Raw genomic sequence first — 27799 nt, 5'->3', positions numbered from 1 at the left:
CCTTAGCAGCAATATCTGCTGCTTAGGAGAGAAGAGATGTTAAGTGCAAGTTAATTGAAACATGTAAGCATGAGTGTTTTGCAGAGGGATGTCCTATTCTCAAGTTGCATCTGCAGAGAATTAAAATACAGGAATGAGAGCAAAGGAAAGCATTTATCTCTCAGGGTTATAAGAGTAGAAGAAAGAGGTTTGACTGTATCACTCTCAAATATCTGAAGTGTTCTTTAAAGGAAAATATTGTCTAGGGGGTCTTATTGGAAATAACTTCATTTGAATCTACTTTACTACTCTATTGATTTCTTTATAGATCTCGGCAGAAAATGAGTAGGTAAAAGAGAGATCAAAGACTTTGTAGCCTGCTGAAATAATCTGGAGAATAAGTAGGCAAATGGGGATACTGAAAAAGTCAGAGAGAGTCAGTTCTCCAAAATAAGCCTCAGAACTAGGAAATTTTTACAAGGAGTGCTTATCTGCCTGAGGATAGAGAGTAGCTTTAAATAAGCCTTGGAACAACTCAAAAAGAATAATTTTGTTATTTGTTTAAATACTAAAGACTATCGTGCCACTTTTAGAGCAGACCATCTAATAAAAGTCTCTACTGGCTAGCAGGACAAGGGAAGCATCTGTTGTCAGCTGTTGAATACTGTTTCTAGCTCTCCAGTTCTCCCCCTGGCCCTTGCCCAATCTACCCAATTCTCTTTCCCTGTTTTCCCCTTCCTCTCCTCTCTTTTCTTTCATTTCCTCTTCTACTCCCCCCTCTTCTGTACTTCCTCTTTGCTCTCCTCTTCCTCTTTACTCCATTCTTTTGTCTGAACGCCCCTATGTAGATTACCACATTTAATAATTAAAATTATTATATGAGTGCCCAGTCAGTGTCTTCATTGGTAAGTAGGCTTGTCTCGCAAAAGTAACAGCCTGATTTGATCTCTACCACCATTGCAAAAGGGAGTAATGGTGGTACATGCCTGATGTCTAGCTCTAGGGGCTGGGGAATGGATTTAGGATCTGGTAGCTTTGCTGGCCAACCCAGTCTACCCAAAAGGGAGAGCTCCAGATTCAATGAGCAACTCTAAAGATGTAAGGTAGATATTTTGTTGTAGAGGACAACAGAAAAAGACACCTAATAACTTCTGGCCTCCATATGTGGGCACGCGCACATGTGCGCACACACACACATTGTACTGACCATGATTAGATCCTTTTTAAAAATTAAGTTAGTATGAAACAGTTGGGTTTTGTTATGATATCATCATGTATGTACTTTATTCATGGTTAAGCCTCACTATCGTGTCATTCCCTTCTCCTTCTGGTGACCCCTGTTGTCCCCCCAAATAGTGTCCTTCTACTTTCTTATATATATATGTATGTAACATGAATACTCATGTTGTTTTTTTACTTTAAAGGGGTTTTAAAATCAAGTCCCCATATGAAATAAAACATGCTGCTTGTCTTTCTAGGAATCTGACTCATTTTCTTCCCTTGTATTATATATGAGGGAAGTGAAACAGAAAAGAGCCTATGAGGGTCTGGAGACATAGCTCAGTGGTAAACACTATCGTCTGTTCTTCCAAAGGACTTGGCTTTGATTCCCTGTGCCCACATGGCATCTCACAACTGTGTATAACTCCAGTTCCAAGGGATATGAGGCCTCCACAGACGCTGGGCACACAGATGGTACACATAATACGTTCAGAGAAACTCTCATACTTATAAACTAATAAAATAGATTAAAAGTAAAGAGAGCTTACAGGCTGCCTGCAGGAACCCCTGTTTGTATGTAGAGGAAACTGGTGCCCTTCAGAGGCTGTTGTTATGGCAGTAACTCTGTAGTGTTATGCAGAATACAAATGTTATGGGTAGACCATGCTGACACTGGGAAGGTGAAGACCCTGAGGTGTAACAAACAGAACTTATGGTATATGACCTTGTCCTGCCCCATGATAAAGCAGTCTATGGGATCCCTCATTTGCTTTCTGTTCTGCTTTCACATCTCACCCTCTTCCATCACCATTAAATTAAATTCCGGTCCTTCAGGACATAACTTCCCCAAATTATTTATATTTGATCCTTAAACATGCAGCTCGTTTGTAGACATAACAGCCCTCCCCATTCACTAGCCACACAGTTTAAATAGGGAGAAATCCCTAACACGCTATACTTACATACTTAATGAGAGACATCCCTGTTCTGATATGTATTACTTCTTGACACACATCACTCTAATTTCTACAGTGTTACATTTGCACCCCACCCCCCCACTCCAATGTGAAAAGCCCCTCCTTTCAGCCGTTCACGTATTTGACTTTCTTCTAGAACAATTGATAGGACAGAGATTATCTCAAGCTTCATTCTGTTTGTTCTTTCTGTTTTTTTCTTCTTTCATTGCTATTGTTTGGCTTCATTGTCGTAGAAAGGAACTCACATAGCCTAGAACTGGCCTTGAACTTATTGGGTAGCGATGGATAAACTCCTGATTCTCCAGCCTCCAATTCCAGAGTATCAGGATTAAAGTACAGACTGCCATGCATAAACTACTCTTTTTACTTTGTTTTGTTTATTTTTGAGGTGTAATGTAATTATAGTATTCCAGCCTTCCCTTTCCTCCTTGGAAACCCTTTCACCCCTCCCTATAGTTCCTCCCTGGGTGATTACACTTAGCAACACAAACTTGAACTTCATCTGTATGTTGTTGCATCTCATCCCTTTTTCTACCTACATTTCTCTAGCCCCAACCTATTCCTATGGTTATCACTCGTATGTAAGTGTTGTCATGCTCTCCTATGTCCTGTTACTGTTGTATTGTCACACCAGAGTGATGCTTGTCATGTTATAGCTTGTTGATGTACAAAGAGTATACAATGAAGGAATTAGTGAGTCACTAAGTGTTCGTATAACCTATATTTCCAAATATGCAAAGAGAGTTCATATGCAAATATGATATCTTAGCAAAGTCCTTTGAGATACTGTCTGCTTTCTGACAACATAAGTAAAATGTTATTTGAAGCGTTACAGATTTTAGTATTTTCCATGACTCTGTGATTTATATGAAAATGCAGTTTTCTAACCTTTATAATTGTAAAATACTTAAAGATGGGTTTTCAAATAAAATCGTGTCATAATTTGATGTTGACTGAATGTCTTCTTTGTGAGGCAGATAATTCCTCATTAGATGTTAATATCACCAAATAGTGATATTCTCAACTAATATTTCCTAATGTTTCTTATAACTCATGGATTATACTTACAGAAAAACAGATGATTGTAATACATTTGTGCCTATGTAGATTGTTTTTCTGACAGTTTCACAGATGAATCTGTAAAAACATGTATGAATGTATGCATGAAAATATCTGCAGCAAAACCATTTTTTTCTGTTTTCTAAGCAGGGCAGACTAGACTTTATGTTTTCCTAAGTTGTAGTATGATAGGATGATCACAATATTGATATTCCAAAAGTTGGGTTTCTAACAGTACATTTGCTGCTCACTCAAATTATTTGAACTAGTTGCTGTGACTTCTAGGATGTACACCCTGTTAGGCTTTCTTACTGGGCTCACAGCTGTCACCAACATCTAGAAGAAATTTGATCGAAAATAAGTACTGCAATATTCTTGATGTATTGCCTTTCTGCCTATTTATAACCACCTTACACCTAAGACAATAATCCCTCCAGCTCTTATATTCTAAATTAACATTAAGCCCTTAGATTCAAAGCTGAAACTGTTTAGTTAGTTTCTACACAGGCTTTCTGAGGCTCAGTCCAATGGCATTCTTTTCATTGTTATTTGTTAATATAAATAAGTCAACCGATGGGTCAGTTCTTTGGCTGGCTTCCACCTTAAGAATAAACAAAGCTTGAAAATTATAAATGCATTATTCAGGTCTGTAGGATTTGGTAAATATAAAAATATAAAGTTCAGTAACTTCTCAAATGTATTTTTTTCTTTTTCTGGCATTTATAATACATACAGTCAGAAAACTATTTAGTTTAAAACCACCCTAGAAATACTCTATAGTTCTAACCTACTTTTAGAAAAACTGATTCTCAGTTTAAAACTAGAAACTAATTAGAGTTGGAATATGACTTGTCAATTAGGGATTCACATTCATCTTTTAGAAGACCTAAGTTGAGCTTCCAATACCTGTATCCTCACAACTGCCTGTAAACCCAGTCCAGGGAATCTATCAACTTCTTCTGACCTCTGTGGGTACTGCACTTAGGTGACACGCACACACATACATACATAAGAAATGTGTAAGTGAAAGTACAATCAATAAAGGTTACTTATTTCTCAAGTTTTTATAGTCATCAAGCAAATATGTAACAAGTGTTATATGTTTAAACCTGTGTTTAAATAGTATAACCTGTGTTTAGGAAATAGAAAACAATTAGGTTTGGGAAGTCAACAACTTGGTAACATGGATAACCAAATACCCATGGAGTCCTGAGATCTGCGGTAACAGCGTCCCTGGGCCAGAGTCAACATCATCATCAGAAGAGGAACTCGAGGACAAGGACCTGAGCGCTGCTTTAAGAACAACAACCTCTGCATCACCACCCAGCAGTGTGCTTGGCCTCTCACTGCTGTTTCCAGGGTTCACCTTCCAGGATGGAACTTCGCTTTTCCTTCATGACTTTGCAAATGGGACCATTGGCTGCTCAGCCCCATCGCTATCTGTTTTCTTACTCTGTCCAGGGTTTAATTCATAGCTCTTGTTGCAACCAACAAGCTATCTCTGTTGTCTTCCCTTGCTTACACAAAGTAATTTTGATGGTAGCAATCATTTATTTTTTAATATGTGTCTGGCACCTGGAATTGAGTATGACCATAGGAAATTCTTAGTAAGCAATTACTCTTTGAAAGGTGAATGAAGGATTGAACCATCATGCTAACCCAAGACTGCCACTACTAGTCCTTTTAACAGTTTTTCCTCCAGCTCCCAGGAGAGCCTCACCATTTAGAGTCTCCCCTAGGGCACCATCATCAGTACCCATTGGTACTTTAACCTGACCCTGTTGCCTCACAAACCCTTGGCAAACAACTGTCATAACTCCTCTTCCCTTGATACTTTGATAATACAGACTAAACATCATTCATCTAAGGTGCCTGGGTACAGAAGTGTTTCAGGTTTTGTTATTTTTTTACACATTTTGTAGTCTTTATAAATACATAACTAGCTCTTAGGGGTGGGACTCAAGTCTAGCATATGCATTCTTCCTATAGCCTGGAAACTTTAATGTAATTCTTTTAAGTAAGTTTTAAGAAATTCATATCTGCATACAGTATATATTAATTATCTTTACCCCATTCTCCTTCCCATATCTCTCTCCCACCCTTCTCCAAATTCATATTTTCTCTCCTTTTTTGTAGCCCACTGACTCTTCTTTGTGTTGTTCATATGCTCACAGTGTGGGCCATCCTCTGACACATGAATGACAAACCAGGAGCCAATTCTTAAAGAAAACAGCCCAGAAGCCCTTTTAGTCCACCTGTGTTTTGATTACAACCTATCACATGGGGAGAATTTTGCTTGTGATATCTTATCAGTACCCACAAAGTTTGGGACTTTTGAGGTGGTTCTTATTTTGAATTTTTGGATTAGAATGTTCAACTTGCATACTTATGGCTTTCTCCTATCTCTGAAGTGAGATCTAACAATACATAGGCATTAATGAAAGACACTCTTAATAATACACCGATTTCTTAAATGAACTACACCTAAGAAGTAGGCATAGTATATAAATTAATAAATGCCAACAGTATTTACAGTGACCATGAATGAAGTTCCTGTCCTCAGTATGTGTATATGTTTTACAAAAACACATCACACGGGAAAAACAAGAAACCAAAAAGGGCAAGGGGGGGAGGGAGAAAGTCTGAGTCTCAGGTGGGAAAGTGGGGACATTGCCATGAGTGTTGGTAACACTGGAATGGCCACATTCTTTTTCAAAGGGCAATTTAGAAATTGCAATGGAGATCACTAGCATTTCAGTTTCTGGGAATTACTACTGTAAAAACTTCCCTGTCATAGATGGAATTTCCATAAGTGAAGATATAGTTTAGTATGAAATCTGCATTGCTATCTAGTACAGCAACGCAATCATTTTAGTATATTATACTGAGTGGAATGAGGAAATTGCACCACGCTAGGATGCGTGATGTCCCATTGTTGAATTTCAGAGCACCATTTTAGACTATAGGGATGGCAGTGAGCAACACTCACATGTCACCTGCCCTCCTAGATATTGATTTAGCTGCAAAACAACAGCAAGTAGATGGAAGTTTTATGGCTGATAAGGCACTGGAAAATAATAAAGCAGGACAAGGGCATAAAGACTGTCTTCAATGTTTGCTATTTCTGTAATACTTGAAGACTTTGTAATATGCGTACTTTGACATTAGCAAAAATAGCAATAAGAAGCTTAACAATAAAAATGTAACAAACCCGCAAACAGCATCTGTAACAATATGTAGACCATTAAGTCTATTATATATTTGATTACATAATTTAAGAAATAGACAAATAGGGGATAAAATGTTATCATTTATATGATATATTTAAGAGTGTATTTAAATATCTACATTTGTGAAAGATAGTGGCATGTGAAAATTTTATGTACGTGTGCATATTTTCTATACAGGAAGTATACATATATCTCTAATGTATCTTGAATGATAAAACACAAAGAAGTAAAGCAGAAATGTATATGGTATGTTTCTAGGAGAAATTTTTCATAGTTTGTCTTAAATGTTGGCACCTATTATATGTATAATCAAGTGAACATTTTAGATGTTCACTGTCAAACTATGAGTAAAATATACTGAGTGATGCATTGCACAGGGCTAAAAGATGTTGCTCTGAATTTAGTTTATGAACATCTGAAATGTGCCCAGTGTGATGGCACATATTTATAATTCCAGCATGTGGCATCTGAAGCAGGATGGTTGGGAGCTCATAGCTGCCCAGTGAAACCTAGAGAGGAGCAAACCACCCTGGTTACATAGCAAGACACTATTTTAGATGAAAATGATGAGCTGGTATATAGTACAAGTGGATACCCACTCCCCCAAAGTGTCAGGCAGGACTTATGGATGAACCAGAAGCCTGCAGAGGGTAATGCATCCTAGAATGAAGGTAATTTACACCTGTTCTACCTAAATGCCATCCCAGATTAGATAGTGTTGTAATTTTAAGAAGTTATGCAGGAAAGAAAGACACCATTCAGCAGAGCTTGGGTGAAGGGGTTTTTATTGGGTGACTGTGAAAATAGGAAAAGGGGGGAAGGGAGACCAGCCTCTGAGGACAGAAGTAGCAAAAGAGAAGAGAGAGTCAGAGGTAGAGAAAGAGGGGGGAGGGGAGGGAAGGGAGGGGAGGGGAGGAGAGGAGAGGAGAGGAGAGGGAGACAGGCAGAGAGAGAAAGAGGACAAAGATGGGAGGTGATCAGGGCCCTTTTAATTGAAGCATAGTTAATGTGCACAGGGGGTTCTCTCTTAGTGGCTGCAGTTGAGGGCCTATCCTATCAGAACCCCAAGGACAGGCCAGTACAGATACGAGAATATTAACAGCATAATTTAAGGTGTTGTAAAAATCATCAAAGAAACCAAATAATCATTGTTTCTTTATATGAAGGTTGATGGTACATGGAGGCAACAATGCTATAGGGTTTTTCATTTTGGGAAGTCTCCCCATATTTGTAGGATATAGTCCATTCTTTAGGTCTACTTACACACAGTTGTACCATTTCAGTACCTGTAAGGAGTAACCTGCTAAATTGTTGGGTATTATTTTCCATGATAACAATCCAGCATCAGACCCATTATTTTCAATGAAGTTGCCATAGCAACGCTCCAGTAGTTCACTCCTGTTCACAGAGATGCAGGCCATCCCTGGAGCTGTGGGCTGTCCTACCCACTGCTAACCTCCAGGGAGAGGTTTAATTAAATGGATTATTCTCTTAGTTCACGACTGATCTTATTAAGCTTTCCATGCTAATGAAAAGTAACTATTGCTTTTACAGAGCCAACTGATATTCAGGGAGAAAGAACGGCCTAATAAAACTTGGTGCTTGTTTCCATTCTCTCCATCAGAGTCGGGCCACAAGAAGTTAAAGAGTACCATCCAGCGAAGCACAGAAACAGGAATGGCGGCTGAAATGCGGAAGATGGTAAGACAGCCAAGCCGGGAGTCCACGGATGGCAGCATCAACAGCTACAGCTCGGAGGGAAAGTAAGTGGCCTCTTGCTGCCCGCCTTAGGGTATAGACTGTTTAGGATTTCCTACTGTGTCACTTATTCTTAACCAGAAGTTTCACCATCTGTTGCAAACCTCACATCCTATAAACACCTGGGTGCCCATCCCTCTATCTGCTCAAATCTACCAGAGTAGCACAGCGAGGTCCTTCACTGAACAGATAGTATAGAAATGTCACATTTAATGACATTTTCTATATAGGAAACAGCCCAGCTGAATGAAAATGTAGAAGTGAGAAACTCATTTCTGATCACTTTCTCTCCAAACTATTCCGAGCTGTAAGACGCTGTGAACCTGACACATTTTTACATATAAGAACTTACATTCTCCTGTTTTTTAAAATACCACTAATTTATTTTTACCTTAGCATGAATATAAAACATGCCCTATCTACATCATTTTTCCAGTTAAAGTTTTTATTTCTAAAATTGGTTAATTCTGAAGCATATAAGAACATTTTTGGTTTTTAATTTTTTATTTGTGAGAACTCTTACTAGGTTGCGTAGTGGTTATTTAACCAAATCGGCATTTTCCTATGCTTATGAACTTTGGGGTTAAAGCTGAACTCTTTCAGGTGAAATGTCCCTTCCAAGTAACTATGTGCCTTATCCACTGAAGGTTACTAGGGTTACAAGAGGAGACTCACAAGTTTCACATAATTATCCAGTCACCAGCATTTTAGCTGCCTTAAAAACCACTCAAGTCGGAATAAATTGTGGTCTCTAAGATAGCTTCATAGATAAAGCATGTACCTAATGACCTAAGTTTGATGCTCAGAGCCCCATAAGTGCAGAAAGAAAGGCTGGTTTCTGAAGGCTGTCCACTGACTTCTATACACAGCCATGGCATGTGCGTACCTGCACACACACACACACACACACGCACGCACACACACATACCTCTTATATTTTACACACACATACACACATGCAATAATAAATACAAGTTTTCAAAATTGAAGACATTAAATGTTTTCTTTGTAAATAAGAAGTTGTATTGTCCAGTATATATTAAATATGCTAGCAGCAGTTTGAAAAAATCTGCATTTATGGCATTTAATGCTCATGAATATAAACATGTGAAGCTAATGATATTAAAAATTGTTAGAGTACTCCTTAATGGAGCCTTGGGCATTAAAGGGAGATTATACACCTGCTCTCAATCAGTATTGAGCCTAATATGCTTGGCTCATAGATAACATGAATAAACAGTGAACAAACTGTCAACTAGGGGTTATGTCTGCTGATCAGAGCTACTTTAAAAAACTACCAAAAAAGTCATAATTGTTTTTGTTCCCATTCATTTGCTGTAGCTTAATATTTCCTGGAGTTCGAGTAGGACCCGACAGTCAGTTCAGTGACTTTCTTGATGGACTGGGGCCAGCTCAGCTTGTTGGCCGCCAAACCCTCGCCACTCCGGCCATGGGTAAGGATTATTTTTCTGAAATTTTATAGTTGACATAGCCATTTAAAATTACATAATGTTATTAGAAATTAACCAAGTATTACTATTCTCAAACATAAGGCATAAATGACATTGAAGGAATTCCTCAACACCGTTTTGTGTTGTGATTCACAAGATACATGCTTAAAAAGTAAAGAATGAAATCAACAATAAATGCTTGAACAAAGTGTGGCTATTTGACTTCATGACAGATGAGGTAGTATCCATGTCAAATCCATTGCAAACTGTCTGCCTGAAAGTCAGATTCCTAGAGAAAAGGGATGCCACTAAGAGCCTTGATTTGGGGTTCTTCTTCCATTGGAGGATTTTTTTTTTTGCTTATAAGAGCTGGGGATCAAGAATTTGAGTCACCCTGGTGACCCACCATTTTCCTGGTTCAGGTTAAATTGTTTGCCTCAACTTTGAATATCTAGGTAAGCTAGGTATAAATGGGAGGATAACCTAAGTTATTCATTAATGTGATCAGAAACTGCACCGGGCGATGGTGGCGCATGCCTTTAATCCCAGCACTCGGGAGACAGAGGCAGGCGGATCTCTGTGAGTTCGAGGCTGGGCTGGACTGATAGCCTCCAAAACAATACAGAGAAACCCTGTCTCATAAAAACCAAAAAAACAAAAGAAAAGAAATTGCACATATTTTATAGAAATGAAAGTAAATCATTTCTAAAAACATGACAGCCACAATAGCATATTTTTTTCTGAAACCAATATTGTATCACTAGATATCAAGCACAGATAACCAGACAAAAAGGAAAGGGAAAACATTTATTTTAAGTGAAAAAAACAGTAGAAAATAGAAAGCAACACAAACTGAGTCCACATATTAAAGTTAAACAGGTAGACTGAAGGAAGAGAGAGAGAGAGAGAGAGAGAGAGAGAGAGAGAGAGAGAGAGAGAATGAATGCCAGGTGTTAAGAGCACTCGCTGCTCTCCCAATGGACCCTAGTTTTATGGGCCCTCAGATCACAAGGCACAACCATAACTTCCACACAGGACACTTGGTGACATGTGTAGGCATTTTGACTATTCATATGGTTATATCTATAACTTAAAATTTGGAATTGTGTTAGTCAAGAACTAACCAACAAAGTATTCGACAATTCTTAAAGAATTATTATAGTTCAAATTGCAGCAGTGTAACTGAATCATATTTCCATCAACAGAATAGTCCTTAAATATGTTAAAATCCTGTCCATTTCATGGTCTATACTGTCAGTAAAACAAAAATACTGTCGTATATACAGTATTTATTAGGTTGTTGTAGTAAACAAAATTATACCACTGGATTTTCTCAATGTCAAAATTCAGACAATTGCAACTTATCATTGCTACGTAAATATGGTAGGTGAAATAAGAGCAAGAAGGGTTCACAATTCTATAAACACCTTAATGTTGTAGGTAGTAATTCTTTTTCAACTAGAATGCAAATCTCCAAAGATGGATTAGGGAACCATTGAGAGATGGCTCAGTGAAGGTACTTGTTGTCAAACTCAAGACCTAGCTAGATTCAACCCCCAAGATGCACAGGGTAGAAGTAGAAAACCAACCATGACAGATTGTCCTCTGATTCACACACACATACACACACCATGCACATATATCAAAAGTTAAATAAATGTAGAAATTAATGATGTATTAGTACCGAAACAAAATTTGGAAAAAAATACTTTAAAAATTTGATCTGTAATCTGAGACAGAAAAACAAGTTGAAAGCAGTGTGTGTTCATCAAACGTCACAGAAATAACACCTCGGCATCTGCTGCCAGTGTTCCTCCACCTTTGCTCCTGTTGAAGCTGAGATTTTGTTTTGTCTCCACTTTTCAGGTGATATCCAAATCGGGATGGAGGATAAAAAAGGCCAGTTGGAAGTTGAAGTTATTAGAGCCCGGAGCCTTACACAAAAACCTGGCTCCAAGTCTACGCCTGGTAAGGAAAGGCCACACTGATTTGGACAGGACTCTTTTGAGGTGGATTTTTTTAACTGTTATGTGTACATTGATTTGCCTACACAACCTTATACTCATGCAGTGCTCATAGGGGCCAGAAGAGGGCACTGGGTCTCCAGGAACAGGAGTTCCAGATTGTTGCAAGCTGCCATGTGGGTGCTAGGAACTGATCCCAGGTCCTCTACAAGAATAGTATGTGTTCTTTACTATTGAGTCATCTTTCCAATTCCTGAGCAAGATTTAAATATGGAAAAATCTTGAAATTTTTGTTACATTTGGTTTAATGTTTAATCTGAGCCCGAAGGGTGAGAAAATAATGCATTTTGAATCTTACATGTTGATTTCACTTTAAGCAATCATTTGATTGCTTAAGAAGCAGTTTTCTGTGATATTTTATTTTATAAAATGGATCTGACTGTTCTTTTCACAGTTATTTTGTTGGAAAGTACCAGGAAAATTCTGTTCTTTTTTAAACACATAATTGTAGCCGTTTGTTGTGCTAAATAGTTTTTCTGCATACCTGAAACCGAAAAAGAGCAAACAATGAGATTTAAGATGTGAACCTTCACTGTAATGCCAGCCCTGACTCAAGCCAATGAGTCAAGATCACTGTGTGGGTATTTCCTTGAAATGAGGAAAGACACAACAGTAGTGGCAATGTATGTGTAGACTGTGGAGAGAATTTTTAGAGCAATGGAAATGGAAATATAATAAGAATCTCCAAGTACCCAATAAGGCATCAACTAATAAAAATAGTTAGCTCAAGCAATACATTCTTACATGTCTACTCACCTTTGCTTAGCACCCTATGTGAAAGTGTATCTCTTGGAAAATGGAGCCTGTATTGCCAAAAAGAAGACAAGAATTGCACGGAAAACCCTCGACCCTCTTTATCAGCAGTCCCTGGTTTTTGATGAAAGTCCACAGGGTAAAGTTCTTCAGGTCAGTAAGACTTTGCATGGCTAGTTACACGGTGATAGCTATTAGCCCAACTAAAGATTTGAATGCCCTTGAAGAAAATCAATTCAGTAAAGCCTAACTTACTTATGTCCTTGGGTAGAAAGATAGAGACTGGTTAATTTATAATGCAGTATCTATATAGTATTAACAATATATGGTGTATGTAGTAGAAGAAAATAAAATTTAATGTCTTTCTCTTTCCCTTCCTTTTCTCTATCCTCTCCAAACTTTTACCTTTGGTCATACTTTTTCTCTTCTTGATACATAGCCATATTGAAGATAGATGATATAGAGTTAGATAGTAGGTAATATTGATGGTAGATGGATGAATGATATATGGAAAGATGATAGGTGATAGGTAGGTAGATATATTGATGCTAGACATAAATATAGATAGATGATAGATAGATAGATAGATAGATACATAGAGATACCATGGCAAAAATGATACCAATAATTGATTGATCGTTACTCAATATCAGACATGAGCTATAAAATGGAAGGATGTAGAAGAAAGATGATAGAGACCAGCAAATAACAGTTCAGTGTTTTCATACATACATCTTTTAAAGTTTCTAATGACTTTTCCCCAAAAATATCATTATTTCTGTGGTAAAAATTATATTTTAGGATCACAGAATTGAGGAAATTTGTCCATGAAACAGTACTTTAAGAAAGCAGGGTTCAGCATGTGAATGGTTCACAACCAAAGTTTTATAGGAGACCCCAGGATTAGAGAACACAAACCCCACGAATGTGTGTAATGGAAGGCTTGTCTCACACCAGTGTAGTATGTATGTATGTGTGAGCTCACTTTCTCACTACTCAGCTGATCAAATCAAACCATCGAACAAACCCTCAGGAGATACTGCCTTCAATTATATCTCTACCTCTCCCTGCACTACCAAGTCTATAATTTAAATGAAGTATGCTTGCTCTCACTCTGTTTGCAAAAGCCATTCAAATTGTACTTCACCATACCTTCAGATTGCTTGTTTTGCCCTCCCTGATATACAGATTTTAATTTTTGTATGTCTGCAGCCTTACCATTGTTTATTATGCAAAAGTTCCACAAGGGCAGTGCTGACTTTTATATTAGTAAACACTTATGTAGACATTTGTTTGTGTGCTTTCTCTTAGACTTGTTTCCTAATCTATACCTACTCCACACTTTTATAGAATGGGAGATGTGAACCCCTAACATGTGGAAAAAGAAAATTCAAATTACATTGTATCTCTGTCTATAGGTGATCGTCTGGGGTGACTATGGAAGAATGGACCACAAATGCTTTATGGGTGTGGCTCAAATCTTGTTGGAAGAACTTGATCTGTCCAGCATGGTGATTGGATGGTATAAATTATTCCCTCCATCATCACTGGTGGATCCCACACTCACTCCCCTGACCCGCCGGGCTTCCCAATCATCTCTGGAGAGTTCATCTGGGCCTCCCTGCATCCGATCATAGTAAATTTTCTCCTTCCATCCAAACTTCACATTTCAGGATAATTATCAGAACCAGATATTTCATGATCAAGAGCATTGTTGGAGACAGACAATCAACTTGTGTTTTGCCTGTAGTAGTTTTTCGATAATATGTCCCAATTGTTTAAAACATGGCTTCATATGACAGAACAAGGCAGTCATTCAAATTACAGTAAGAAGAGACATGCTAGTGAGAGTCACTGATGCTTCCAGCAAATAGAAAAAAAGGAAATGTCAAGTACACACACACACACACACACACACACACACACACACACACACACACACCAAATAGAACAAACTGGAAACTCTCACTCTGTGAAAAGTTGTACTCCACATGTTTCTGCACAGACCACAAGCGGGGTTATTTCCCTGGTGTTTAAGGTTGTTTGGTTCGTCTGTGTGCTTCTATTACTTGTGTGCTGGTTGCTGGTTATTTTCTTTTCTCCCTTGTCATTGTTTCTCTGTCTTTACTGTCTTCGTTATTTGCACTTGTTTTTTTTTCCTTTATTTTCTTTTTTTGCTTTGTTTTTACCTTGCTTTGTCATAACAGCGTTAGAGGTGATAACAGAGGCCCTTCCTCTCTTTTTCCAAAAGCACCAAAAAGGGCTGAAACACTTTCTGTAGCATTCCCCCCCCCCCCCCAGTATTTTCAAAAGCTTGGCGAGGTAAAGCCAGGGAAGGGTATCACTGGCAGTCAGTTTACAGTTCTTCCAAGTCTTGTATGTAGAACCTTACCATCCCCCCCAAAAAAAGCTTACCTTCCAAACTAGTAGTCACAGGATCACTTTTTCAGTGAAGAGCGTATCTATTTGCATTCCAGATAATTTGTTTATGTTTTCCATTGTTTGGCATGGAAGACTTTCAAATTGATCAACAACTAATGCTGGGGATGAAGGCTAATTCAATAATAATACTTTGGAAACCCTTTGTGCAATGCCTTTTACTTCCAGAAGACAAAAGAAAAAACGCTCACGTGTAGGAACCATACTCTCAACTTCCCAAAATGGTGACTAAAGAGTGGACTTTAGCCTAAGACACTTTCAGCTATGCCCAGGCTTCTCAGCCATGCCTCAGTGTAGACTCTCTCATCTGCCCTGGAAAGAGCATGGTATGAGCTGTTTAATATTGCACTGGAAATTCCAGTTAAGATAACTGCACTAAACTCATGTTTTTATTGGATCTTAATTTATATTTCCTTGAGGTCAATGCAAGCACAAAGCTTGGTTTTTTTAATGCACAATATCTTACTTTGGGGGAAGAAAAAGAATACAGTCAAATTCCAATTTGCATATTCTTCATTTGGGTTTTCTTGGCCTTGGATTTCCCTTGTGATTGATCTTCTGTGTATGTGCTGCAGGCACCTGGTCCTGCAGTTGCATCGATATGCTCTCCCTCCTTTTCTGAGTCGTTCAACTTTTGTGATTCCACAGGTAGAGCAGCATGCCTTGGAGCTGTTCAAAGCTGCATGCACATTTTGTATAAAAAACATGAAAAAGAAAGAAAAAAAGCAAAGAGACAAAAGGTTATTTAATAATGTATGTTAGCTCCACATAGGCCAGCTTGTATGTTGCATGTACTTGTACAGTTTGCTCGTTAATTAATATACTGAAATAATCAAGAAATCTAAGCCATCCATTTTTTGTTATAGACATTTTGCAGGTTTTAGCCAGACTCAGTAAGTGGGTCTGGGGTGAAATGTCTATAGATGGACTTTATTTTTTACCCTCTGGAAAACGTGATGTAGTATGGACCAAATTACTTCTAATAAATATTTTGGTGTAGATTCCTCCTGTGGGGCTGTAACACATGTAGACACTGTGTACACACTAGGTTTTAATCCATAGACATACTGCCTGCACCAAGTGAATTATTTATTATTATTTACACATGTCAGAATTACCTGCCCATTATTCTACAGGGCACAGATTGAACACCACTCACCATGCTGTGCAGGAAGACCAGAAGCAATTGGTGCACTTCTACTAGATTCCGTTCTGTCTTAGTGGCCAACAACCAACTGATTATAATTGGGTAGTATCTTTCTATTTTGACCACTTGTCTTAACACTCCCCCGTGCTTTTAAATGAACTCCCCACTCATGTATGTAAACATGTTTAATAAAATTTACTTTTCATGTCAGTCGGTAGCCATCCGTGTTCTATGTTTTGCCAGCTTTCCATTGTGGGTTCTTTGGTGCAAAATGAGAGCCAGTTGATGGGAAAGGGAGGCTGGGGTTTGCTGTCTGCTGTGGGCATTTCATTGACCTGTCACTGCACTATATATGTCTTAACTTATGACCTGAAAGGTACTTTGCATTACATATGAGTATTCACTTTGTCAGCCTGTCTAAGTGAGCACATGACTATACTTCTGAAAAGTGGCATTATTAAAAACAATAAATCTCAGTAAGAATCAAATGAAGGTTGTTTTTCTGCTGCTGTTTGAATGTGCAAATAAAAGAGGCAACTCTGTTGTCCAGTTGACAAATCATTTCAAGTTATATGACATATCGAACTATCAATTCTTGCGCCTCTTGTCATAATGTCTCAACCTTCTCCCATCTTTTCCTTCTGGCCCGTTGCCTAGCTTATGGGACCTTGGCTAACATAGGCCGAGTTGAAATAAACTAAATCTGCATTGACTCTGAGTCACCAAAGTAACATTCTTAGTACTCATAGATAAGTCAACTTGTCTGTTAAAAGAGACAATATTAGCATTCTTAACTTCTTATTTTTTCAGACTACACTGGCTTCTACTTAGTAAGGAAAAATAAACACTGTGCTATGACTATCATAACTGACATAGACAAGGAACTTAAGAGGTCACACCAACAGTTTTTGTAATTTAAAAATAATCATGTGCCTTTTTGCCCATGGAGTGATCTAATTGATTGGTCTGCAAAAGATGACATTATTTATTATATTAGATGAAGGGCATGCTGACGCTGTATTCAGTTCCATTTACAACAAAGTATCAGTGAAGCTGTTCCACATGTATTCACTAACATATGGCTGGATGAGGGCAGAGGACTAGCCTAGGTAGACACCAGAGCCAGCTGATGGTAGCTTTGGGATTCTTTGTCTAGACCAGAAAAATAAAATTAATCTCCCTTTTCAAGTCAGAATAAGCTACCAAGTCTTAATATTTCATGATGGAAAAGGAGGCCATGGATTTGAAGGTGAGTTGGGGAGCATATTGGATTGTTTGGCAGGATGAAAGAGAAAAGAGAAATGATCTAACTGTATAATAATTTCAAAAAGTTAAAAAAATCTAAGCATTTTAAAAAGCACTGTTGCTAAGATTTCTTGCTGACTTTCTTACAATTTGAGACTGAGGTATATATAATTTGATAATACTTAGTGAGCAGTTAAGGCTTAAGTTTTAAAATTAAATGACTCCTGATTGATACAGCAAGCTCTATAGCTTAGATCTACTAAGAGCAGGAGATGATGCTGCTGATTGGGAAAGAGATCAGACGACATCAAAACTCAAGATGAGTTCAGGATCCTTCCACAGTACGCAATTCTTCACCATACTTAGCTAGTTAGTGTCCTACATAGACTACACTTGACCTAGGTCTGCATCTTCCTAGGAATGAATTAACCAAATCTAGTGCTTTCTTCTTTCAAATAATTCCTGTCTATTTTGGCCCCCCATATGCTGCTTAAGTGACTGCAGTTACCATGGGAGCAATGGGAGAAAAAAGCCAAAGACTTTTCTCCTCCCTACTGTCTCCTCCAGCTTTGGGCAGTACTTGCAATTTGCAATTTCATGGGTACATACATCACCTATGGCTCTCAGGAATAGTATTGATGATGGACATAAACCAAAGCTTCCACCAGCTAGGTCCCAGACTTATCCTTAGATTTAAACTTAAATTGGTTTTGAAGTACCCTTACCTGACTTGTCTCTAATCCAGCAATGATCCCTTAATTCTGCATCAGCCGTAAATCTATTTTATGGAGTTGCATTAGTCATTCTAGAACCCTGGAGCTTCAATGAACTTCACTGAACATACAATCTAAGTTAATTTTTCCCTCAACATATTTGATGACTACTCTTTGGTTTACTGGACAGCATCTCTTCAGACTCAGAAGTGATCATAGCTTTTTACAGCATCAGTTATCACTTCTCTATACAGTACTTCCAACCTGAGCTGAGCCACTCAGAGGGAACAAAAATAAAAATACTTCTTTACACATCTGAAAAGTAAACCAAGCCTGATCAAGTGGGACCAGTCAAATTGTGTGTGTGTGAGTGTGTTAGATACAAAGTCACAGATTAACCACAACACAGCAAAACGTTAGTGGCTTCAACACCCAACTCTGACCTTTTGACAGATCATCCAGACCAAAGCAAATAAATAAACAGAAAAATTGGAGGAATCTCATCATATTAATGAATGGCATCATAAATCAAACAGAGATAATCAAAGAATATTCTATCCAAACACTGTATAACACACATTCTTCTTAGCAGCTCATGAAGCTTTCCCTCAGATTAATCACATATTGAGAAAAGAAACAAGCCTCAACAAGTAAAGGAAACCTGAAAAAAATTCCCTTTATTTTATCTGACCACAATGGAATAAAGATAGAAATCAACAGCAAGAGAAACTACAGAAAATACCCAAAGTCGTGGCAATTAAACAATACATTATTAAATCACTAATGTGTCATTGATTGAAAAAAATCAAGCTAGGAATGAAAATTCCTAGAAGCGAATGAAAATTAAAATACAACACAGCAAAACGTATAAGACACAACGAAGGTAGTTATGTGCAGGAAGTTTATGGGACGTCTCAAATAATTTGCTGATATGGCTTAAGGCCATGGCAAGGCAACAACAAATCAAACCCCAAAGCAGATAAATAATTAAGATCATGGCAGAAATTAACAATGAAAAGTAAGAGGAATAAGTGAAAGGAAAAATAGTTATTTAAAATATTACTAACATTGTTGATTAACCTCATAACCAAAATAACCAGAAAAAAATAAAGAAGACCAAAATTAATGAAATTAGAGATAAACCGAGACACATTATGATGAATATCAATGAAATTAAAAAGTCTGTAGGGCATACATTAGAAACCTGTGTCAAATTGGGAAATACTAAATTAGAAAAAAAGGAGTAAATATATTTCTAGATGAATACAACTCTTAACCAAAGTTAAAACTTGAACAAGGATGACACCAACAGACATGCAAACTTGGGTGAAATCTTATGAGTCATAGACAGAACTACAGGCAATTAAGGAATCCTGAGAGCAGGAGAACTAGTCTTTTTCAGGGAAGAGTCCCCCAGTTTGTTATTCAATACCAAGTGATAAGTCCTAAAATTATATACATATTCATAATGTACATAATAGTGATAAAAAAACATATCAGGTATTTTTTGTATATTTAAAATTGTGTGTGTGTACTCACATTCACGTGCACAGATGTGTCTGTAACAATTGAAGGAGAGAGGCCATGAATTAGAGCAAAAATAAGGGGAATGGGAAGGACTATAGGGAAGAAAGGGAAGGAGAATGATGTAATTACATTTTAATTTCAAAAAATAAAAAAGCTTATTTTTTGATAAAAGCTTAAGTGGATCTATAGAACACATGAACTTGAAGCAGTAATTAGAAAAAAACAAGACAAACAAAGTAAAAAGAAAAGGTCCATGTCCTCCTCTGTCAGGCAAGATGTCCTTTCTGGTGTAATCATGGCATAACTGTTGGGAGGTCAACCACCCATACTCTATTTGGATACGTGGCCTCCTCTAGAGAAGGGAATTCATACATGGTACCAAACCTAACCAAAAATCCATAGATTATGCACTTTTCAACTTTGTTCAAAGATGCTTCTTTACGCAGTGGTCAGAAGTCAGTACCAAGTCCCATTAACCAGTCAAAGTGTTAAAATAAGGGAATGTTGAGACTCAGCCCTGAATGGGACATTTCTAGCACCCCTCCCTAAGACTCACGGGACATCATGGAAGAAGTGATGAAGAGAACACAGGAGCCAGAGGATAGGAGAAATGCTGTGAAATTCTGTCTTCTACCCATGGCACGATCAAGGCACTCATTACTTACAGCAGCTGGGGTTACCTGACCGCGTGTAACCTGCACACAATCAAATCAGCCACTTACCTGTCCCTCCAGATGCCGGTGGAGCCTGAGGGTCCCGTGTTCACTGATGAGGCGGCAGGTGGTGGTTGGTGGAGGAAGGTTCTGCTGCCTGGTCACTGGGGGTGTCTTGGGTGGGGGAGGGGGGGTTGGGCCTAGAGAGCAGTGCTCTCCAGCTGGGATCTCAGACACTAACCTGCCCCTCAGTATAACTCATAATATAAATGGATTCGAGAAAAAAGTTACATGGTCATGCCAATACATGCAGGAAAATCCTTTAACAAAATCTACTGTATCTTTATGATAAAAGCCTTGAGAGGCTAAGGGTGAAGGAAACTATCACAGAAGAAGGGTGGAAAGAACCTAAGATCTGGAAAGGAGTAATGTGGAGCTCTGGAGAACTGTCTTCTAAACACAAAATACCTGTGTACCCTTGAACTCACAGCAACAATGGCTATTTCCACAAGACTGTGTTCATCAGTATTTATTCCATCATGGAGGATACGGGGATCAAGAAGCCAGACCTCTTCCTGGGGAGCTACAGACAGCAAATCATTGGGAGGTTTAGGCAGAAAGCAAGAATCATGTCCCACGGTAAAGTTGTTCAAATAAATCAACCCCACCCATGTTCATGCAGATAACCCCAATTAAGTGCTGTGGGCCACAAACAAACACAATGGCATGACAATAGGATAGGAGTTTGTTGAAAAGAAGGGCAAAGTACATAAGAGAGGCTAATAGAGAATATGGTCACAGTACATTTCGGATATGCGTAATGAAATTGTAAAAAAAGTTTTAGTAAGGATAGAGAATGATGTGGTCATGTGCAATAATGTTTTCATGAGTTGGCCTTATCCCAGTTATCCTGATCCACAGTATGGATGAAGCCTTCAGATTACAGAACTTTTTGATTGTGTTGCAAATGCCATAAGCATTTGTTGCTGATTATAGATGACTCTCTTGTCAGTTACTCCACTGTGGGCAGTCTCATTCACACATAAGTATGTGATGACTTTATTACAGTGGATCAAGTTTCCACAGTTAAGAGAATTTCCAGTTTGCCCCTCTCCTTCCCCCGTCTCCAAACTCCTCAAAAGCAGTCTTTTTCTCCCTGCATCCAGAGCTTCTCCTGCTCCTCACTTGTTTCTCCAACTTAGGGTTGTCAGATCAAACACATGGTGCTCAATTAAATATGAGTTAAATAAACAGGGCATGGGTGAAATCATAGGAAAATATTAAATTACTTATTAATCTGAAATTAAATGTAACTGGAAATTGAGTGTTCATTATTTGCTAATTTTGACAATCCTACCCATATCAACATCTATTTATGCCTCCCAATGTTTTACTGAAATATTCTCCACAATGAAATCTAACCACCCAAAATTCTAGCAACCTTGTCTACTGCAGAAGATTTCTTCCTCAGAGACTTGCTTCTCCTAATGGTTGTATTTCTCTAACTTTGAGTGAGACTAAATTTGTTTATGCTGCAGAATATTTACACAACTGTGGAAAGATGTATTGATGTCTTACCTTGCCTGCCTAAGGCAACTGATTGGTCTAATAAAAAGATGAACAGCCAATAGTGAGGGAGGAGATATAGGAGGAACTTCCAAGGAGGCAGAATAAGTAGGAAGAGGAATTTGGGCTGGGGAGGGTGAGAAAGGAAGAAAGAAAGAGATGCCAGGGAGACACTGTGGGCCAGCCAGACATGGAAAATGCAGGAAAGCGTGGCATACAGAATGAAAGGTAAAGATCACAGAGGCAAAATATAGATGACTATAAACCAGATTAAATTACGTTAAAAGAGGTAATGGAACAAGCCTAAGCCAAGGCCAAACATTCTTAATTAATAATAAGTCTCGATGTCTTCATTCAGGAGGTAGTTGGCAGCCCAAAGAAAAATCCAACTACCTCCTGTTGTGTTTAGACAGCATGGGCCAAGATGACTAATGTTGGATATTGGGGTGGGAGAGCTTAGACTCAACACAAAAATGGGTGAGGAGGTAAAGGAGCAAGTGGGACATGCAGTGTTGCCCTTAAATTCTGAGAAATATCTGTAGGTGTTATTTGTCTGCACATACTTGGTACTCAGTATTCCTTAGCAGGAGGAAGGCAATTATTAGAAAGAATAGAAATCAAAATATCTGGTAACTCGATCGAAGTAGGAATTTCTAAGAACACAAAAAAAAATCATCCATTTGGCTTCATCCCAGCGATGCAGGGATGGTTCAACATAAGAAAATCTGTCAATGAAATCCACCTTATAAATAAACTGAAACAAAATAACACATGATCAGAAAACACAAACAAAACAATAACAACAAAATACATGATCATCTCATTAGATGCTGAAAAAAGCCTTAGACAAAAACCTACACCCCTTTGTGATAAATGTCCTGGAAAGATCAGGGATACAAGTAACATATCTAAACATAATAAATGAATATACACCAAACCAACAGCCAATATCAAACTAAAGGGAGCGAAATTCAAAATGAGTCCACTAAAAACAGTAACAAGACTGTCACTCTCTCCATTTCTATTTACTATTGTACTTGAAGTTCTAGCTAGAGCAATAAGACTGAAAGACCTGGGCATCAAAGCGCCGGGCACTAAACCGAACCCTCTGCCCAAGAACCGGGGCCAGACCACTGGCTGCAAAGCAAGAGATGATTTATTGAGTACACAGGCGCCTGCGGATGCTACTGCAACTCAGGTGCAGAGCATACCGGGCTTGTAGGGAGCACAATATTTATAGAGTTTTAATGGCTACATAAATATCAGCATAGCAACAGGCATTTCATTGGCTCATCTTGGGGGCAGAGGTAGTTCCCATGGACTAAGTTTCCTGGTATTACCTCATGAAAGACCCCAGCACGCTTCAGCAATTATTATCCGGGTCCCATGACTACTATGGTGATCATAGACACAACTGGGGGCAGGGGTAGTTGCCAAGGACTAGGTGTCCTGGTATTGCCACATAAAAGACCCTGGCATGCTTCAGCAATTATTATCCGGGTCCCATGACTGCTCTGGTGACCACAGATCCTGTTTGACATCCTGCCAGCTGGGCGAGGCACCTGGTCTGGGTTTTTTTTTTTTCATTAGGCAACGGCCTGGCCTTGCTTTTCTTTTCCTAGGGGGTCCTGGGTAGGGGTCTTTCATTCCCCCCTTGTTCTTGTGTATAGGTAGAATCATATACCTACTGTCCAGCCCTCTCTACTTAAGGTTTACTTATGGTTCTGTCTGTTTGAGGGCATGGTATTGTTTGAGAATGCAGGGCCCAAAGGTTAGGAGGCCCATAAGAGTAGAGACTAGTGCAGCGAACCAGGGGGATTTGTTAAACCAACCCTCATACTAGTATTTTTGGGATTTAAATTTTTTTCTGACGAAGTCAGCCTCTCCTTGAGTTTATCCAGAGTTTTAGTTACTACCCCAGTCTTGTCTGCATAAAAACAACATTCCTCTTTGAGAGTGGCACATATGTCTCCCTCTCTTATTATACTGTTCCCTATGTAAGGGATTTTTTTTCTTTTGACTTGGCATCTTAACCAGGGAAAAGAGGACGATGTATTTCTTTCCATGCTACTTCTTGCTGACTTTGGGAAGAAGTTAGGGGACCCAAGAAGGCTGAAATGCAAGTCAAAAGCAAACAGGGAATTTAGGCAATGGGGTATCTATCCAGGAGCAGCTAATTGGCAGACTGTGTTGAAGAGACAGGGGGTGTCCACATCAGCTGAACTGGTTCACATCCACAGAAAGTCTAGGGCTCGCAGTCTTTAGGAGCAGGTTGTGGTCAGCAACTGATGTTCATATGTGTTTGCCAGAAATGCAAACCTGTTTAAGACATGTTTAAAACTGGGAACAGAAGTTAAAACTTATGTATTTAATTGGAACTCTTTAGACCCATAGTATTAGTGATCAGGAAGGTCAGGAATCCCAGGACCAGGAGAGAAAATCTCATTCTCAGGAACAGACAGGTGGGATAACTGGCTGTACTTATCTGGAGTCCTCTTTGACCTGTGAGGAGTAGATCCAAGCTGTATGACTTTTGATCCTCTAAAGCCTATGTAAATTTTGTTATACAAAAGGACATAAAGGTTATAGGTACATTAGCATTATCAATTGGTACTGAAATCTACATTGTAGAAAAAGCAGATATCTGGGTATCTGTATTTTGTGTCCTAGCAGAAACTACAGATTTGGGCTAGTAGTGTACATTTGTCTTCTGTCCAGGTATGAATTGGACAGAGGTATCTTTGGCCTGATGAAAAGCCCTTTAAGTTTATACTTAGATGATAACCAAAATAAACCTAAAAACCTTGAGCTTGTGATTGAACAAGTATTTACATCCTTTGGTCCTTATTGAGACATATTAAGGCTTGATTTTTACATAAATAAAATGAGCTACCAAGCTGACTATAGTCTTGTGGATTTGGCTGCCTGATGTCAAGCTGACAACCATTAATACTTTTAGAGATCTGAGAAGGATAAATTTTATATAGTCTCCGAATCTATTAAAAAGTGTCAGGTACCAGTCCATATATAGCCATACCCAAGTCTCCTCTATTAGCACTGGAGGCACAAGTATCAGGAACAGCATCAATCTTCACCAGGCCTGTAAGGTGAGTTTTCTTTCTCTCTGTGGAAGAGGGACATGGAAAAGACTGACCTTGTTTTGTCTCTGCAAAAGGGGTGCAATCACTGGGTGGTGGTGGCGCACGCCTTTAATTCCAGCACTCAGGAGGCAGAGGCAGGCGGATGTCTGTGAGTTTGAGGCTGGGCTGGACCAATAGCCTCCAAAACAATACAGAGAAACCCTGTCTCGAAAAACCAAAAAAAAAAAAAGGGGGGGTGCAATCAATTTTCCAGTGTCCAGCAGCTTTGTCCACTTTCTGGGCCAGGTCCTGGCAGCAGCAGGTGTCACCTTTGAGCATCTTGCTCACTGGTCAGAGTCAACACAATCCAGGTGCAAGGACCGGGGTACCTCGTAATCTTCTTTGGAGACTTTGGGTCACTGTTAGGATCTGGCAGTCTGTCTGATATTATAAACTTTTAAATTAACATTTTAAATGCCATGTTCTTCAGGTCTCTGAAGTATTACAGGTTTGTCTGCCTTAAGCTTAACTGTTGAAAGTATAAACTTTATTAACCTTTATAAAACTAGAACTTTATACTGTCAGGTTTAGCTTTAAACATTTTAACAGTATACATATCTTATAACCTTATAAATTGAAAACATTTTAAAAACTGTTCTGAAATCCCTTATTTTTTTAATATTGAAAATTAAAATATATTTTAGGCCTTTAAAACCATTATTAACTGGGTGACTGTTAAATTATAAAACTTAGCATTCCTGTGTATAAAAGCATTAACATTTTAAATCTGAATAAAAACTTGTTGCCTCATAACTTCCATGTGGTCACCTTTAGTTAAGATGCTGGATCTCTTTTAACTTTAGTAAAATGGCTACCAGCCAGCCATGTGGCCAGCTTGGCATGTGACTGACTGTAAAACGGTGGCGACCTGCACCACTTTTGTTTTAGCTCTGTGCTTGTAATAAAACTTAGATTATGACAGAAAATACAGACAGAACTTTTTAACAAAACAAGCATACATAATTTTTGAGAGATCAATTTTTTAAATTTAGCATTTGTAGAAATGAAACATCATAGTAAACAGTTTACATTTTTTTCTCTTGTAGTTATAACTTTAAAGCCATGTAGTTTCTGTGGAAAGACCGGATCTGGCCAAATGGCTTACCTGCTCCAGCCCTGTGTGCTTGAACAGGGAGCTGTGGTGGAGGGAAAAGCTGGCAGATGGCTCCTTTGCCAGTATGCCATGTGCGTGCGAGAGAGAGAGAGAGAGAGAGAGAGAGAGAGAGAGAGAGAGAGAGAGAGAGAGAGACCCCCATCCTCACATCCTGCACACCTCAAAGGCAGGCAGGTGAGGATGGAGCAGGCTCAGCTGTGAGGGCTGCAGCAGCAGTTGGAGAACAGAGCAGCTGCCTCACTGCATGCTCAGGGATAGGAGACCCTGCTGCAGCATGCTCTATACCATGGCACACGGCAGGAGAGACTTTTGCCCAGCATGCCATGTGTTCATGGCAGCAATAGAAGACCCCTGACCTGCACCATGTGTATAGACGGGCAAGAACAGAGACAGAGGGATAAGATGGGCCAGTGACTAGCTAGGCTTGGCCAAAGTCCTCAGCCATAGGACCAACTTATAAAAAGAATTGTTTATAAAAAAAAGTGGCATGCAACAGCTGTCTTAATGTGAAAGTTATCTTATCAATAGACTGTTGCAAGGATAGTCATCCAGGGTTGAAAATTATCCTGAACATGAAAACCTATTAATAAATTTAAATTAACTATACAAAACTTGTTACTTGTAGTTTTTCTTGTAAGATTTCTATGAGAACCGTATCATCTGGGGGTAGATGATGATCTGGAGCCTGGACAGGGACCAAGGGTGAAGAAGGGGGGAAGGGAGGAGCCAACGGTTTTCTCCCTGCCTTCGGAGGAGGTAGGAGAGTTACAAACAGGGCTGCCCATGTTGGGGTCTGTAGCCAAATTTTCCCAAATAACAATGTATGCTATCTGGTCCAGGTGTCCATGGGGTCCCTTGTCAAAGACCCAATACTAAACCTGTAAGATAATTTCTAGGTTAAAGGTCCCATCACGTGGCCAGCCCACATCAAAGCTTGGCCACTCAGATGTGCAGTTTATACTGGTTAGAGGCACGAATCTCCACTTCATTTCAGTGATCTAAAGTAAGGCTCAAAGTGGTGGTTATGGTTTGTCCCATGCTTGAATCAGAAAACTCAAAATACAAAGACAAGTAGACGAACAAGACAAATAACACAATTAAGCAACTCACGACCAGACATGCTGTGCGCTTTCGGCAGAGAACCGAAAGTAAATACTCAGACGGGTCAACAGGAGTAGTGGTCCCGTTTTTCCCTTTTCAGGCCCATGAGCTCCAAACAACTGAGCTCTCCAGATCCCTGGCACATCTGCCAGGGTGGCGGGGGAGAAGTCTGGGCTCGTCAGCCCCTTCTCAAGCTGCCCTAGTTACTGAATGACTATGTAGCCAACCTGCGCGGAGACAGATCACCATACACACATATAACAAAGAACAAAGCGGACAGGGTGCCGGCTAGCTTACATCCCGGTGGCACTGGTGGTTCTGGGGCAGAAATCTCGGTGGGACCTCCAATGAAAGACCTCAGCATCAAAGCGCCAGGCACTGAACCAAACCCTCTGCCCAAGAACTGGGACCAGACCACTGGCTGCAAATGCAAGAGGTGATTTATTGAATACACAGGCTCCTGCGGATGCTACTGCAACTCAGGTGCAGAGCATACCGGGCTTGTAGGGAGCACAATATAGAGTTTTAATGGTTACATAAGTATCAGCATAGCAACAGGCATTTCATTGGCTCATCTTGGGGGCAGAGGTAGTTCCCATGGACTAAGTTTCCTGGTATTACCTCATGAAAGACCCCAGCACGCTTCAGCAATTATTATCCGGGTCCCATGACTACTATGGTGATCATAGACACAACTGGGGG

The 27799-nt window shown here is 39.1% G+C and overlaps 1 protein-coding gene across 50 annotated transcripts in view; it reads left to right on the top strand.

The window, feature by feature from the left end:
• Rims1 (regulating synaptic membrane exocytosis 1) overlaps positions 1 to 16599 on the top strand; it is a 470293-nt gene extending 453694 nt beyond the window's left edge. For all 50 annotated transcript variants that reach the window (XM_040729554.1, XM_021228503.2, XM_021228500.2 and 47 more), the window contains 5 exons: positions 8091 to 8229; positions 9566 to 9678; positions 11542 to 11643; positions 12466 to 12605; positions 13871 to 16599. In XM_040729554.1, coding sequence (XP_040585488.1) covers positions 8091 to 8229; positions 9566 to 9678; positions 11542 to 11643; positions 12466 to 12605; positions 13871 to 14089 — 713 coding nt within the window. In that variant the 3' untranslated portion in view covers positions 14090 to 16599. The remainder of the gene's footprint in view (positions 1 to 8090; positions 8230 to 9565; positions 9679 to 11541; positions 11644 to 12465; positions 12606 to 13870) is intronic.
• Positions 16600 to 27799: the final 11200 nt, after the last annotated feature.

Source organism: Mesocricetus auratus, unplaced genomic scaffold, assembly GCF_017639785.1.
Source record: "Mesocricetus auratus isolate SY011 unplaced genomic scaffold, BCM_Maur_2.0 Super-Scaffold_100021, whole genome shotgun sequence".
Taxonomy (NCBI): Eukaryota; Metazoa; Chordata; class Mammalia; order Rodentia; family Cricetidae; genus Mesocricetus; species Mesocricetus auratus.
The sequence above is the reverse complement of the archived record's forward strand: the minus strand, read 5'-3'. Positions and strand labels throughout refer to the sequence as shown.